Here is a 17,156-nt window from a genome sequence, read left to right as displayed (position 1 = left end):
CGGGCGGGCTCAGCGCGCCCCCATGGCCCTGGCGCCGGGTCAGCGGGCACGGTAGCAGCCTCCGGCTGTCGCCGCGGGTGACTCAGAGCTGCCCGGGCAGGGTGGACTGGAGATGCGCCTCTCCGCCGGGCTCCGGGCAGCCGCGGGAGACTGACTGAGCCACAAAGAAGTTTCCCCGGCGGCGGCGGCGGCGCGGCGCTTCCCCATGCACGCCTCCGGCCGCCGGTCCTGGAGCGCTGCTCGGCAGGCGCCCGGCGCCGACCCCGCCATGGAGCCCCGCGCGGGGCTGCACAGCAGCCCGGAGCTCAGCCGGGCCAAGCGGCTGACCGTGGGGGAGCTCTGCTCTCTCTTCGAGGCTCGCTGCGCCGCCGTCGCCGCCGCAGCCGCTCGTCAGCTGCCCGACCGGCCGAAGAGGGGCTGCCGACCCCCGAACGGGGTTCTGCCGCCCGTCATCCCCCGGCTCACCGTCACCGCCGAGGAGAGCGAGGAGGCGCAGGGCAGCCCCCAGGCGCGGCAGCCGCGGCCGGAGGGCGGCGGGCTGAGGACGGGCAGCTCGCTGCACCTGCAGTCCCGCAGACTGTCCAACTCCTCGATCTCCTCCACCGGCTCCTCGTCCCTCCTGGAGGACTCGGAGGACGACGTGCTGAGCGACACGGAGTGTAGGAGCCAGGGCATCGTGCACTTGGAGCACGGCGAGGACACCAGCCAGGTAGGGGCGCGGGGTGAGCGGTTCGCCCTGGCCGGGCAGCTGGGCGCCTCCCGGGCTTTTCAGGGGCCAATAGATGCTCCCGCTTGGAGTGAGGTTTCTGTGACCCAACTCCAGGAAAGCTCTGGGAAACTCCTGTCCTGGGCCGGCAGCAGTGCGCTGTAGTGCACAGGCTGCTGCGCCGGTTGGAAAAGCGCTTCTGCACGTGGGCTCCTCAAAAACCCGGCCAGGTGTGCGCTGTTTCTTTCTGCTGTGGAGTTGTACTTTACATCCCAAGAATATGGGGAGATGTTTTTTGATCATAAGTGGGTTGTTTTTTTTCTTTTTTCCAGTCTCCTGTGTCAGATGCTCAAAATAAAATTTTTTCAGGCATTTCCCAGCAGGTATTTTTGGTCTCTTTCAGTCCTGGAGTCTATGGTTGTCAATTTTTGAGCCACTTCTTGCTGTGAGCATGACAGGAGATGGGGAGGAGCTTGGAATGGATAGAATGCATGCTTTTGTCCATTCTGGCAGCAACACATTCTTCTCAGTAAATCCCCTCTGTAATTTGGCAGCTTTCATCCATGAAATGAACTTTTAAAGGCATATAGTTAGTTGCCTTTTCATGGTCTTTGATGTATATTTGCCTGACTCCATGTAGCGTTTTTCTCAGGCTTTTGTACCTGAAAAATGTAGCTTTAGTGAATTCCCCCTCCCACCTTTATTGACACTGCTGCTCAAATTGTTGTTCTACTGCCAACTCTTTGGTGCTGAATTCTTTTCAAGCAGAACATATGCTTTGATAAAAAAGGTATAAAGAAGAAGTAATGCAACTTGTAGGTGATACCCCCAGCTGGACTTTTCTCATGGTAATTGTGGGTTTACTACTTTAGAGGATACATAGTACAGGAACTAAAATACTGTGCACAATATTGGTTTTGTTTGCATCAACTTGTGGTCTGATTTTGGAAGAGGAAAAAAAAGGGATTTGTACTTTGTCATTTTGAGTATAAAGAGACCTGTAATAATGATACTTAGTTTGTACTTTTGATTCTGAGATAGAATCTGGTATGCATGAGAAAAAATTACTGTTGTTTTGCTGTCTTTTCTAAAAGACGTGCTATGAGATTTTGTGAAAGTAGCAGAACAGAAATTAAAGATAATAAAAAGCCATAGGATAATTTGACTCAATATCCCTGTTATGGCAGTATGTGTGCAGCAAGAATTAAGTGATGATGCTTCAGCAGTAAGAGAACTCTGAGATGGCATTGTGCTAGTTGATTAAACTGTCTGTGAATATAGACAGTATATTATATATATATATATAAGCAAAACTGATTATTCAGATGAGAAGCTGTGCTACCTCAAAGCTTATGCTTCTGCATCTCTGAAGTCATTGGTACTGAATGCAGTATTGAGACCTAAATGATTTGGGCTGTATCCTTCGTGGTAGTCTGACATGCATGTATCATGTGAGTGGTGCTACTTTCTTTTAGGAAGTCTTTATAGTCACCTTTTAATGACAATAAAATAAAATATTAAAAGAAGAAGATCTCTAACGTTGATTTATAGACAAACTAAAAATATCCATATTATAAATGTTTTAAACTCTGAGAGATCATCCTGTTCACTTAGGTGTGTGGGAAAATGAGAACTTCAATAGTATTATAATAATTCAGTTTTTGAAAAAATCTTTGCAGTTTTCCAAATTTTAGTGCAGCTGCAGGACTGTTTAATTCCTCCTTGGTAAAGTAAGTATTCCCTCAGCTCAAGTGAAATACTTGCTGTTTTAAAAGGCTGAGTTATGTTTCCATACCTGCAGTGTAGGAGAAGATGGGGCAAACTGTGCCCAGGAGCTTGCATTCTGGCTGATTTTCTTTATCTCATTATCCCTTCTGTGGCAAGTTGTCAAACCAGAGCAGGGACTGGTACCTAGGACTCTAAACCAGCAGAACTTCATGGCACTACCTAATAAATTAAATGGGCTCATCTGCTCAGTGACTGCTTACATGGTTCATCCCTCCCTTCCTTGCTGCATTACCCACCAAGAGCTTGAATTCCAGGGATCTGCTGTTTCTCCTGTGGTCAGGCACACTGCCCTTCATCTCAGGTGGCCTCACTGCTCACCAGTACCTGCAGGTACCCAGGACAGTTCTTGTGATTGATGTCTTTTGCTACTGGACAATGCTGTCCAGTTGTTTCTTCAGCAAAACAGTGACCTCATACTCACTGGAGTCTATGCTTTGAACCTCTGTGGGTTCAACTTTACAGGATGTATTCTTTCAACTCATAAATCTTGAGGCAGGATGAATGTTTGTTTTAGAATGGAAGGCTTTGGGTTCAAGGCACACACATGCAAGTGAAAATAACTACAAATTTTAGGATAACCTGTGGAATGGTTTTATATTTTGAAGATTTTATTTAGAGGCAGTTTGGAACATTTTGCTTATATTTATTGTTTTCAATGTATTTTAATAGGTGAAGGCTTGTTCTAAGAGTGGAACACAAAGCATAGAGACTTTTCTGAAGGAAATTGGAATCAGAGGTGGGCCAAAGTTACTGTTTCCTAATTCATGGGAAATTTTGACATTTTAAAATTTCTCTTGTATTAGGAAATTCTCTGAGACTTTTCTCTGGAAATGTTAGAAGTTAATTTGGAGCCTGGTGCCTTATGATTAAGCTCAGACCAGTGCTCAGAGAACTACTGGGTTGTCAAGCCTACCAGGCTCTCCAGTGCCTACCAGGGACCTTGGAAACTTGCCCAGGTCTTCAACTGTGGGAGTAGAAATTCTGATAATGTTCCTGTTATCAAAGCTTCAAGGCTTCCATCTGGAGACCCAGGAACTTGAGACCTAAGCTGAAGAAGGCCCTCCCAGGCCTCTCTACTGTTGATCTGGAGATCAAGACCCAGCTGAGTCTGAAATATTGTGGGCTCTCAAGCTACCTGTGCAGGACTGCGTATGAGATGGGAAGCTCAGGAGCCTCTGTGTCCAGGGTTTGCTGCCCTGGAGTTTGATGGCCTTAAATCCCAGGATGGTATGCCTGGGAGTGCTGTGTCTGACTGTATTCCTTGGAGAAAAGTTCTTGGTAGTTCACTTGGCAAACAACTTTCCAAGAGGATGAGTGATTCAGTTAAGTATTTCAGAGAGCATTTGGGGGTTGGATGGATTGACACATCATGATGATATTAATTTTTTGTTTGTTCTTGAGCGCAGTATGTAGGCATGTCCCTGGAGTGTTAGGGCCCGTGAGGGGGCAGTGAATACCTTGGGGCCGATGGCTGACGGTGACAGTGCAGTCCCAGCCTGGCTCTGCTGGGACAGTTCTCATCTGGGCAGGCCCACCTCTGAGAACAGCTCAGTGGGTGGTGTTCCAGTTTCTCTGCATAAGTTATTCATGCCATTTTGCAGTAATTAGCAGAGGCTTTGAAATTGGGCTGTCCTGGCTTTCCTGGAAGAAGACCCTTCCAACAGTGAAGGGATGGAAGTATGAGAGAAGCCTATTCTGCTGCTGTCCTGTTTGTTCAACTTGGGGTTCAGTGAAAAACAATTGTGCAAAGCTGTGCTAATGGAAACTGCATAATGGCATATTTGGAGCTTTGTAACTCTTGGCAGTAACTTAAAAGAAGAAATATTGGTTATTTTTTAAATAGCCAGTTGACAGAATAGATTTTACCCTATGGCAAAAGCTAACATTTCTGCATTTAAATGGGAAGCATACTTTTGTAGCCTTGCTTCATGCCATTGGGAGGTGTGTATACACAGCTGAATCTTGGAGTGAAAATATCAGTGTGCCTTTATAGTAATGGAGAGGATACAAGAGTTATGTATTTTTGTCTTAATTCTGCGAATGAGCAGTTTTAAGAAGTACGAAGTCTGGTTAGCACCTTCTTTGTTGGGACAGAGACTTTAAAGAATGGTTTTCACAGAGAATAAACACCATGATAATGTGCAGCAGCCTCTTGTCCTCTTTATAGGAGAATGTTATTTACTAGATAGAAACATGCCAAATAAATCTACTCATTTTCATAGCTGTGACCTGTCATTCCAAATTCTTAGAACCGTAACCATGAGAACAGCTGACAGTTTGCTAGAGAAAAAGCAGTTCAGTTCTTGTCTGCAATGATACCAGTCCGGAAACTTTGGGGGATATTTATTAGTGAAGTGATTTGGTTTGGTTTCACTGATCTTAATTTTATTTTTCATAACATCAAGTACCTTAAAATGGACATGTGTATAGAAAGGCACACACACTTAATAGCTAACTAACTAAATAAATTAATAAATACAGGATGAAAGTTTTAACTACTTTGGCTCAGGGGTGGGTTACATAAGCTAATGCAGTAGAATATAATTGTTATTTTTAAATGAAGAATAGGAATGACGGGATGACATAAGTAAGACTGTTAATGGGATTTTAGCCTACTCTCCAAAGGAAAGAAAGCTTGTGTAATCACTCTATCAATTACATTTCAACTGCTTTAGTAGGTTTCAGCCAAATTTGGTAGTGGCATAGACATCTCAAAGTTTCTCCAAGAGCTCTTTAAAGTTTCACAAAGGTCAGACTGGGTGGAAAAGAGGGAACCAAAATAAGTGCATACTTCTGCTCTGGGGAGAAGGTGCCAGAGGAGATAAACAGCTGTCTTCTGTTTTGCTTGTTGACTGGCAAATTGCCATGTGCATACTGGCTAGTCCATAGGTGCTTCCATGCTGGATCCAGCTGCAGCAGGTAGTGTCTCCTCTCCTGAGCTAATTAGGAGAAGATGTGGGAGGGATCATACGCTGCTGTGGGCTGATGAGGTTAGGGAATGTGGAAGGTGCTAGTTGAGGCACAGGGTTGAAAGGGAGGAAGGTTATGAGGAGGTGTGAAATGTTAGGAAGGTTGGAGGGCTTTTGGAACAAGTTTATAGAGGACAGTGACAAGCTGTAGATACTCTGATAAGGGTGCAGGACAGCAGATACCAGTCAAGTAGAAACTAAGCTTCTCTAGTGTTCAGCTCACAAAACAGCTGCTTTTGATGGAATACATTTAATGCTGATAAAAACATGCTTATTTATAATGACAGTCCCAAATACTGAAATTTTCCTATTGTATACTGAACAAACTTGAGCGAACAGCCATAATGTTCCACGTTTGCACAGTACTTGGTACAAAACTCTGAACTGAGAGTTTTGAACTCTCAATTTGAGGATGAATTCTTCACCACTGTACATTGCAGTAGTGGACTATATCAAACCATCAGCAGTATCAGGTCTAACAGTGACTTTCTATTAGTAGTGTGGATTCTTGTCTGTAAGGAGATGACTTAACTGTTCCCAGATCAGGTGAGAGAGAGGCAATTAAATGCCTTATCAGAGTTTCTAATCCTGGATATATCTGAAATGGTGACTTGGATGTTACAAGATTCTTCTCTTCTGAATCGATTTTGCTCTGATAGTTTTCATTTTTCATATGTTAAAGGACATGTAATTTGGACATAAAGTCTAAAGTTGAAAGAACTCTTTGATAACTTTTTCCTTATGGACCTGCTGTGTTGGGTGTGTTGTAGAAGTTTCTCTGTATGTCCACTTTTATAGTTCAAAACTCCTTATAATGTTTGTTTCAACTGGAAAGGTGAGAAAAAAGTAACAGCTACTCCTCATCACTGGGTGATGCATATTTAAAGAGGTCATAACTAAGTGTATTTTTCTCAAGTTATCATTGACTCAGCAGATTTATTTGTGAAAATCCATGCCACTCTTAAAAGGAATAAGGGTAGTGGTTGGAGCAATAGTTTGGAAATTTTGCATGTCTGTATATTTTTGGGTTCTGACACTACTACCCTGTTAGACTGGTTTGATTAGAGTGAATATTTTTTAACTGGTTAATTTGATTACCACATGTAATTAGTGTGGTAGTTAACATATTCAAAAATGACCTCAAGTCACATCTAAAGTTTATTATAAATGGAGTGTGTTAAAGTGGATCGGTTTGATTAAATGCTCACAATGTGATGCAATTTAATGTTGGAAGCTGAGAATGCACACTGTTTATGTAGTAAATAGTTGCTTTGTTTAGCAGTGGCTGAGAAAAACTAAGGATCATCATATGGCATTTTGCAGTGATTATCTGTAAAATGTGGTGGTAGAAAAAGTAATGTTAACCTTAGACACCTTGGAAGGAAAAGGTGATCTTACGTACAGCAGCAGTTGAGTCTATCTCTCTTCTTCCTTCACAGTCAGGGTAGTTCTTGCAATGAAAGGGGGCTGAGGCAGAGAAAATTGGCTTGTCAGTCCATGTTAATTTGGATCTTGCATAGCGTAGGTTTAAATGGAATTTTCAAGTGCTCTTCTCTACCAATAGGGTATCATCTCAAAAGCTCACAAATTAGGTAAGATGGCATTGTCTGTCCAAAGCATAGCATACCTGGGGAAACGTATAATAAAAAAAGGTGGGGAGAGGGAGCAGGTCTTAGTCTCCATCAACTCCTTCTGAATAAAAGTGTAGGGAATGGGGAGAGGCTGCCTGTTCATCCAGTGTCAGGCTACCAAATAGCCGGACAGTGGATGAACAGTGTGGTGGTGGTGTTTCCAATGGTGGTGTATTGGTGTATTTTTTCCAATGCTTAACTAATTAATTCCTGTCAGTAATGGAAAATGCTTTCTGGGATAACAAATAACCAGCAGCATTTGAGTGGATTTTTGTACTGATGAATGATGAGCTTCTCACAAGGGATGAAATTTTCTACTTTCCAAAATATGTAGGTGTGAGACTGATGTTATAGAAACTTACCCTGAACCCATCAGTCCTGGCTACTATTGTTGCTTGTTAGCAAATCTTCTATTCCTTGGCAAGCTTGGGAAGAAGTCAGCCAAAGACAAATTGACAGCTCATTTGAAGCAGTGATCATAGATTTGACATGATCCAGATTTAGAGCTTGGGACAGACTCTCCAAGCCAGTTGGTGACTACAGCAAGCATAACGTAGACACTGCTTTGTGGGAGCTTGGCATTAACCCAGAATCCAGGAGCCCTCCATATTTACAGGCTGAAATATCCAAGTAAGGTGATGCAAACACTTTAAACTGTTTACCTCAGCCCACTATTACTATGTTTATTTTACTCACATTCAACTTCAGTCTGCCGTTCTTAATCAGCCTTCTGACCTCATCTGTACGTGAGCCACATTCTCACAGAGGTGTGGTTACAGGTGATAAAGAATATATATAGAAACATGTTTAGTCTGGGTGTCATTGGTACTGAAATGTGTCTGATTCATCCAGAGGATTAACAGGAAGCTGGGATGTTGCAGAACTGTATGAGTTAGTTAGTGGGAATGGCACAGTTCACTTGGGATATATCAGCAGAAACTGCCTCATACAACTTCATGTGTACTTCATACAACTTTCATGTGATAAGAATAATGTCTCTTGATAAATTGCATTGAACATTGCATAGAGAGAGAAGGTCTTTGTTTTCAGTGATGGTAGAAAATCATCATTCATTATCAATATAACTGATTTTGTCTCCTGATCTCTGCCACATCCCAACATAAAGTGATCCAGTCTTAGTTACAGCTACATTCACTACTCTGAGCTGCTACAGAGAACACAGCTTTCTTTGTGTCTTAGCTCTTTTCAAGCAGCTCCATATAACTGAGAACACTGCAGTGGTTCTTTCTAGTGATGTTCACTCAAGACAGCTCTATTTTCTGTGCTCTGCTTTGTTTGCTTCCTGTGGTGGAGTGCTGAATCAAATGCAGGCTTCTACTTCTCACCTTTGAGGTGCTGGTGCTAGTCGAAGTCTGCGTGTTGTGGGCACACAAGAGATGGATAGAGCTCAGCTGTGAGGAATGTGTTCAGCCATCCCACTGCAGGCACAGGAGGTGAGCTTGAGGAGGTTCAGCTGTGCACGAGGCAGCTGTGGATTGGGTTTTCCCATACAAGAAGGCATCTCCCACCAACACCAGCCAGCACTGGCTCACTCTGCAGCATGTACTTTGGAAATGGAGGGAGCATTATTGCCATATGTCAAGATCTTCCACTGCTGGAACCTCTTCAAGTGCTCTGAAATCACCACCTCTGCTGAAAATCTTCAAAGATCCTCTGAGCATGTGGCACAGGTAGTGGTACTGTCATGTGCTTTCAAATGACCAGTCTTACGGGTACGCACATTGCAAAGGGCAGCTGCAAGGTTCTAATGCAGGCTACTCAAGAGCAAAACTTTGGAGACGAGGGAGGTAACAGGGTTGTAATAGCTTCAGGTTATGTATCATCAGATGGAAGGGGAGTGACTGACAGGGATTGGGAAAGCTACTGGAAATGTGAGGGGAAGAGCAAAACTTAATAGGCAAGCAGATTATTGCTTTAAAATTCAAGGAAAATACATTCTCAAAAAAAGCAAGAGAGCATGTGACAACTATATTAAGGAATTATCAGTCAAACATTGAAAGTATATGTAGTGAAAGAACTCACATGCCTGCAGTGTGGGTATGTTAATGTTCTACTGTCTTTTATTACAAGCCGGCATAGACTTGATGCACAGAATTCATGACTTTCAACAGTTCTGTATTTTCAGTCAACTCAAAGGATAAGTTACAGTTCCACAGTGACTGATGACTTGTATTGCAGAACCTCTGTTTATTCACAGATAGCTCTGCAGCAGATCACAGGAAGGGAAAGGCTGACTTCCCAATTTAACGCTGCTGAATGCTGATGTGGAGAGCTGCTGCCTTTCACAGTTTCACAGTCCCTCTTTGCCTGGGAAGAGACTAGGGAAGTTATTTATGGAGACTTTCACCATGGCCAATAAATGTATTTTTTTCAGTCTCCTTTTGACTAACTTGAGAGTGAGCCTTACTAGCAGAAACACTGAACATTTGTACATGCAGCCAAAGTTAATGGGAGCTGTTCTACAACAGTATTCTACAGTATTGTATAACACTGGGTATTAGGAAAGCAAAATTTGACACCTCAGTTTAAGCTTACAAAATTAGTGTGCACTTTTCACATTAACCTATCTTTCATTCAGTATTTTCCCTATAAGATATGAATAAAACCCTTCATTTAACAGGCTGTGAAAACAAGTTCACTAACATTTGGAAAACAGCATACTGCTGCTGTAACAGTTGTCTTTAGGTTTGTACCAAAAACTTCGATTCTGAAAATTTCTAACTTCCAAGTACTCAGTTTTGCATTTAAGGCATTAAGTTCCAGCACAAATGTAATTCTGGATCTGAAGGTGTTCCAGGAGCAGAAGGTGCTGACATCTGGCAGTGATATTTCATCCTCCCTCCATTCCCAAAGCATACGCTGTGGAATGACGCGGCACTGCCTGGCCCAGGTGAGGTGCCCATGCTAGTGAGGGCACTCACAGCAGGGCAGCACTTGGAGAGGCTCTTCAGGCACCATGATAGGGGCCCTCTGGTGTGAGGAAAACCTAGTTCACAGCTGCCTGGTGCACAGCTGAGCCTCCTCAAGCTCCCCTCCTGTGTATGGCTGAACACATCCCTTACAGCTGGGCTACATTGATCCCTTTTGTGTGCTATGCCGAGCAGTCTCCACAGAAAGTAATTGAATACTAATGAGAGTCTACTGCAAATTAATTTGAGGTTCTTACAATTTGCCAGGCTTTGTCAGGTTGACTTCTACTCCTCACATTGCTTAGTCCTGCTTTGAAAACACTCCTCTTCCTAGATTTCAGATTCCTTCCTCAAAATTCAAGGTTAAAAAACTTTTCACTTTTCAGCCTTTTTTTTTTTTTTTTTTTTTTTTTTTTTTCAATTTTGTGGTGGGCTCAATATGAATCTTTCTAGCCTTGGAAACAGCTCAAGTTTTTGTTAGAGTTGTTCAATCTGAAGCAAACTACAAAGTTTTAGCTCTTTTTTGAGGTGGTTAACTTAGAGCAAATCACCAGAGAATGAAACACATGTAAAGAATTCTTGTGCATTGGTGTTTTGTTGGTTGTGCAGGAAATCTGGGTTTTGGGACCCTGGTGTTCTGAAAGAGGCAGAGCTAGAGAAGTCTATATGGCCTTTGTACTCTTCTCCATTGTTGGATGCTTATGTAAGCATATGTTGTATGCTTATGTGATGCAGCAGAAAGGATAAAAATCTGTGTGAGCAGTCTTTTTGCATGCAGATCAGCTGTTATCTTGTGCAGGGTTTGAGTGGGTTGTTGGCTAAGTGCACTTGACCTGAATATTCTAATAATGATAAGCTCTGCTTGGTGTGGGCTCCCTCCTTTGCCACCCATGTATGGTCTGTAGGGACGGCATCGCTGACCCCACAAAGAGTCAGCTTTGTTCAGAGGAAAATATAATCTGAAGAAACTAAGAAACCTTCCTACGCTCCAGCTCTTGCTTTTCATAGTGCAAAATGCTGAGTATCAGAATTTTGAGCTGATAATTTGATATGGTTTGTATTGTCTTGCTCTGTGGCATTTAAATAAGGAACTTTTTTGCCTTGTTTATGCCAACCCAGAAGGAGTAAGCAATTAAATCCTGAGGTACTAATTTCAGGACAGATCCTGCCATTCTGTGGAAAAACCTATAAAAGGATTTTAAAGTGGAGACTCCGGACTTTCAGGTGCTTACAGCCCCTGTAAGAGTTTCATGAGTTATTTTCCCAAAATTTATAGCAAGACCACAGAAAATTACTTGTTTTCAGCAAAGACACCAAGAAAGGGAGCAAGTCCTGAGCTCTGTAACAGTCCAGTGATAGTTAATCACTATGCCAACAGTCTCCAAGTCTTTTTCCAGTAATAGGACTGGCTGATGTCCTGATTATGATTTCTCATTCCAATATTAAAACTGGAGTGACAGATAATTAATCGTCTGTCTTCTGTCCCTGTTTATCCATTGGGATTTTCCACATCATCTCTAGAAGTATGTACTCTTCCATTGCTGTTGTTCTGTGTCTTGATCTTAGTCTGCCTTTTCAGTCTTCTGATTTTACAGGAAACAGTCCTGTCTGGGACTATAGGATGAATGTAGCCAAATCACCAATATTCTTTTTACATTGCATTCTTCAAGAAAAAGAGTAGATGAGCAGCAAAATCAGTCTTGGCTTGTGAAGTAATTTCTCTGCGTGGCCTGTTCCCCTGTGTCCAGTGTAGGTCATCACCCATCTGCAGATGACATTTCAAATGTCTGTCTTCTCTTTGTTGAGCCCTGGTAAATTGGTATTGGTCACTCTTGGGTTTTGCTACCCATGTCCTATGTGGCACAGAAGCTGCTGCTTGCTCCATGTATCAGGAGGCTGGTGTAGGTGGTTGTGCAAGATACAGGAGTGTGGCTTGCAGTTCTGTTGCTAGGAGCCAACAGTATGAAGTTCTTTGAAGTTTTATGGGGGTTTTTAAATCTCTTTTACCATGAGATAATAATTTTGGTAGATAAATTGTCGTTATAAACTACACTCTGTTTATTTTACTTTATTTTTAGGTGAGTTTGCATCTTAATAATTGGCAATTGATATTTATGCTTCTACGAAGGTGGGATCTCCATCATCCTGATGGTGAACACACGTTTACCTTCCGGGCAGAGGAAGCATGCTCTATAAAACACATTTGCTATTGTTCAAACACCCACAACTCTTCAGGAAGACAGATGCCTTGTTTCAGTTTCAGTCTTTAGTTGAGTCACTCATGCTTATATAAGGTTTGAATTTGATTCTCTTTCTTAAGGCTACATTATGGAAATTAAAATCTTAAATAACCCCTTGTCTCTGGGGCTAGCTGCTACTGATACAGAGGAGGAATTCAACTTGCTTCTCTTACATTGTTCTGTTTACAGAAACTATCTTTTGATCCTATAATTTTGCCCAAGGGAGAAGTCATCTTTTCTCTATATCCCTTATGTAGTTCTTAGGGCTTACTTGGGGAAGGAAGAGTTTCTCTAATCTTAGGTTTGCGTCAAAAACAAACAACTACCTTGTCAGCCTCTCACTCCAATGGGATAAGGTGAAGAGTCCTCATTTCCATAGAACTACAGGTTTCTTAATCATTGCCACATTCCATTAATAGGAGTGTGGGTTTTTGTTTGGTTGGGGTTGTTATTTTTTTGTTTGTTTGTTTCAAAATCCTTTCAACAGAGTGGTTTGGAATAATCTCAGAGTTATACTGTGTTGAAGCTTGGAGTTATTAAAGTGGTTGAAGGATGTGGCTTTCCCCTAGGTAAACACCACACCCTGCTCAGTAGCAGTGCCTGTTGCATGTTGACACTTGCATTCCATTGCCAGGGGTGGGCCCTGTTTGAACAGTGCAGTGCACCACAGGTGAAGCAGTAACTCCTTATGCTTCCTTAGAGGAAAATGGAAGAGGCAGTTCAGAGGAGACAAGGCAGGAGAGGTGGAGTATTGGACTTTGTCTTGTGATAGATGGAAGAGCAGTTGGCAAACTGCTCCTAGTGTATATGTGGCCTGTTTTTTTACATGACATATTTTTACATTCTCATAATAGTTTTCACTTAACACTGAATTACTGCTTATTTGAGTACTTGACTGTCTTATTTGAGTGCCTGTAATTTAGTTTACAAGCACTAATTACTTAAATTATTCAACAATATTCTGAAGTAGAGTTGTTATAACCTGCAGTTGCGGGAACTGGAGCAGAGAAAGGGCACCTAGATTCCATACTGAAGCAGTGACATTTCCTCAGATCTTTTGCAAGTTAGTGTCTGACAGTTTAGGATGTTAGAAGATGAATTATCTTGGTAGGAAAGAAAAGTTAAGTAAAAACGTTTTAAAAATCAGTATCTGTCAGTAACCTCTCTATACGTATGTAGGTAGACATGCAGCAACCCTAATTCTGTCCTTGTGCTTCCTATCCTTTCCTATAGAAAAAAATTAATTACAGTACAGTAGTCTTCCACTGTTACATTTCTTTCAGGCAGAATCTCAAAGTTGTGTGGGATGCAGTTTCTGGGGCTGTTACATGAGGATGTGCTGAAAGCAGGGTCAGCTTTCAACATGTGTCCACTAACCCAAACTACTGGGGGTAGGAATAGAGAGATCTTTGACCAACTAGTAGAAAACAGTTTTGCAATTCCTGTTGGATGGTAGTGGTTTCTGACAAATAAGAAAGTGTAAGAAAGGATAAGCATTAAAATTTTCTTTATTTCTTTGTCTGTTCAGACTGGAGATTCTGCTGTGGCCTCTGAGTCACTGGGATGTTAAAGTGGTGGTGTGCCTAACCCTGAGCTGCTGGGCAGGCAGGATAGAGCTGTGTCTCCAGGTAACAGACTGCACCGCCATTGCAAGTGAGATGCAGCACATGCTCAGCTTCCTTCCCAAGTTCACTCAGGGGAGATTTGCTTATTGAAGTTATTTCCTGACTTCTTGCCAGAACACAGTCTCCCTTGATGTTACACAGAAACCACTCCTGATTTAAACCGATTGGCACTTGTAGTACATTTGGATTGGAGGTCATCACAGTTCACAAATGACAAGTTTGTACCTTAACAAGTTGTGATTGTGTTTTAGGCTAAACCTATTTACTGGTCTATGCACAGAGAAATGTGGATCTGTTTGGATTTTAAGTATTCCCAAATAGTCATCCTATTTGGAACTGATAATTCTGTGTTCTACCTGATAGGATGTTGGGCTTATTTTATCATGTAAAGAGTGTTGTCTTTCTAGATGTCCCTTTCTCATGACTGGAGACGTCAGTTAGTGACCCATGAGATGTGGAAAACAGGCAGAGAACTGTCAAATTGCTAGACTGTTTCTGAATATTTAAACTGCAGTTGTTTTGGAGGTTAAGAAAGATTTCTTTCCTTCTGCCACACCATCTGCTAAAGTGATGTTTGATTTACCACATATCTGTTCTGGGTGATGGACAGCCTGAATAAATCTTGAATGTTTGGGCTCTGAGTCAACTTTCCTATAGTGAGGAACTTTCCATTTACTTCTTGGATAGTAACATCTCAGTTTCCAGCAAGACTGATGTTCTGGCAGAACCCTGGTAGGGACAGAATGTTGTTGATTCAGCTTTCCTGTGCTCAGTAGGGACAGGTGGCAGAGCTCCATCCTGTTAGAGAACCAGTGTCTTTCAGAGCAGACCACAAGCTGTGAAAGTAGGGATAATGGCCATATTTAATGCCTGCTATGGAAGGCAGACAGTTTAGTATCCCTTAGAACAGAAAACATTTATTCTTGTTGAATTAAAATCTGTTTTTCAATCAACAGGATCAGCTTTTGCAACATATCTGTGAGACAAATGAAGGAAACCCTTGTGACAATGCACTTTTGAAGCCATCTAACTTTATTATTTTGTCTTTTGGCCCAGGAATAATGTAGAGGTTGCAGATACTTCAACTGGTAATAACCAGAAACAAAATGCCGACATAGATCCCTGCAGAATAGTCAGCAGATTGCGGCTCTTGGTGCTCTTTGCAGGAGGGCAAGCAAGGCTTTTGCTTCTTTGTAGTTAATTTTCCTCTGATTTAGAGGGGAACTGCTCCTGGACTGTACAAGTAGAATCCAGCCACGGAGTGGGACATGGGATTTTGTGCTCCTAGTAATTGAGTCTGATATTGACCATTCATTTCTCTTACCGTCACTTCTTCCTTTAGCCCAGACATAATGAACAGCCAGGAGGCTTACCATGTATCCTAAAGAGTACCAAACCAAATTATGTGTGCATCGCACTGCATGGTGAGGCACCACAGGGGAGAAAACACAGCAACCTGAGACTTCTGACTTGCAGTGTTGTTTCTGCTTATTGCATTAAGTGTTTCTCATGACTCCGAAGATTTAGCCCAGCCCATCCTGAGTGTAGCACAAACAGGAAATGGAAACCCTGCAGTCAGAGGATCCACCTGCCAAATGCTGGTTGAGCAGCTGTGGCCCTCACCCATGGCTGAGTGCAAAGCCCAGAAGCATCAAGGGCTAAGAATAGGCTAAGCAGTGTTTCTTCTCTAAGGTTGGAGGCTGGAGGGTGAAAGAGAGGGAGGGAGAGTTGAAGGTGTGTTCACAGTTTGCCTGGCAGTCTGATGAGGGGTGCTGATCAGGAGGCTGCTTGCATGCTTGTGTAGCATGCAAACTGCTGCTCTTTAGGAGTACATGTTCTCCCTTGCTGTTGATTATCAGTCTTACAGCTCCAGCTGGCACTCCTACATCACGGGAAGATCAGCTGTGTGATAAAGCAGGGAGTGTTAAGTTCCCTTGGGAACTTAGATGGCAGGGATGGTCAGGGCTGCTGAGGCATCCAGTAGGTGGAGACGGCTCAGGGGTATCCTTGACCAGGGATGTGGTTACACTGTATTCCTTGAGGGACAGCTGACAGCATTCGAAGTAACACAGCTTCCCTGGCAATAGGCCATTTGCTGTGATTTGGCCAAATTATCAGTTGGCATTGATTGGCATAGAATGATGCTAATGCCTGTCAGGGCACAGACTTTCTAAAAGCCGATGCTCACAGCTCCAGACTCTGGACCAGGCTGTGCAGACGTCAGTTATCGTAACGCAACATTCTGGCCCCAAACAGAATGTCTCTTTTTGTCTAGTCTCTGACAAACACACTGACTCCTCTGTGGATTAGTGCTTGCTGCTTCAGGAATCTGTTTCCTGCCCAGGACCAAGAGAAGGTGAAATGTGGTAATAAAGGGGCTGAGTTGCTGTAGGAGCCTTACCCTACCGTGGGAGCTGAATTAAGTGTTGCTCTCAGAAGCTCAGTGATAAAGGTTTGTGTGAAGGTTCACTCACATATGTTTGGGGAGCATTCTCCTTGTTAACTTGCTCTTTCACCTCCCACCCATTGAGATCTTTGTTTCAATTTGTGATTCATGTCTGATTCAGCCAAGTGGGTAGTAGACTTGGCAGCAAGAATCTCCTGAGCTTGAGAATTCCAGGAACCTTTGATAAGGGGCAAGAGCACAGAAACTGGCTGCTGAAGTATAAAGTGCCTTCTATGATAAATTCAGGGATTTGCTGGCATTGTTGTTTGGGGCATTTTTGTTTTAGCTATGGGAAAATCTTGCGCCTTGCTTCCCTACACAGAACCTTTGTGGATATTTCAGTTATATTTCTTCCAACAAATATGGTAAAAATGTAATGTATGCCTCATTTACTCCGTGTCTTGTAAGGTGTTCTAAGTTCTTCAAATACCAGATGATCCCAAGCCTAGGACTTGTTATAGTCTGGATAATTATAAAAAATAGTAATGGAATTTTGATCATCTGCAATCAAAGGCTTTTACTATCTGCTTTAGGTATTTTAAAAGCATGCATGAATGTGTATGCATATATCACTAGAAGAAACACCAAGGATAAATATGTTTTGTTTACATTTGGCATAAAAATGTCAGCTGGTTCAGGATCTGGATCTGACCAAGATGACTGCCTGCTTGTTTCATATCTGCAAAGACAACTACACTAAGCCTCAAACTGAAAGAACTCAAAACCAGAATCCCTTGATAGGCAAATTTTGTGACTGTAACCGGAAAGATACTGTGTTGCTCAGCAACTCTCACTATCTTTTAAATTTTTTTTTCTTATAT

At 42.6% G+C, this 17,156-nt stretch overlaps 1 protein-coding gene across 2 annotated transcripts in view; it reads left to right on the top strand.

The window, feature by feature from the left end:
* The first annotated feature begins 205 nt into the window (after nt 1-205).
* The window catches only part of ITPKA (inositol-trisphosphate 3-kinase A), a 36,846-nt gene continuing 19,895 nt past the window's right edge, over nt 206-17,156 (top strand). The window contains exons 1-2 of one of the 2 annotated variants that reach the window (XM_053944707.1): nt 206-709; nt 1,039-1,089. In XM_053944707.1, coding sequence (XP_053800682.1) covers nt 206-709; nt 1,039-1,089 — 555 coding nt within the window. The remainder of the gene's footprint in view (nt 710-1,038; nt 1,090-17,156) is intronic. The other variant, XM_053944708.1, reaches the window with a different exon arrangement.

The sequence above is a fragment of the Vidua chalybeata genome, chromosome 6, assembly GCF_026979565.1.
Source record: "Vidua chalybeata isolate OUT-0048 chromosome 6, bVidCha1 merged haplotype, whole genome shotgun sequence".
NCBI lineage: Eukaryota > Metazoa > Chordata > Aves > Passeriformes > Viduidae > Vidua > Vidua chalybeata.
The sequence above is the reverse complement of the archived record's forward strand: the minus strand, read 5'-3'. Positions and strand labels throughout refer to the sequence as shown.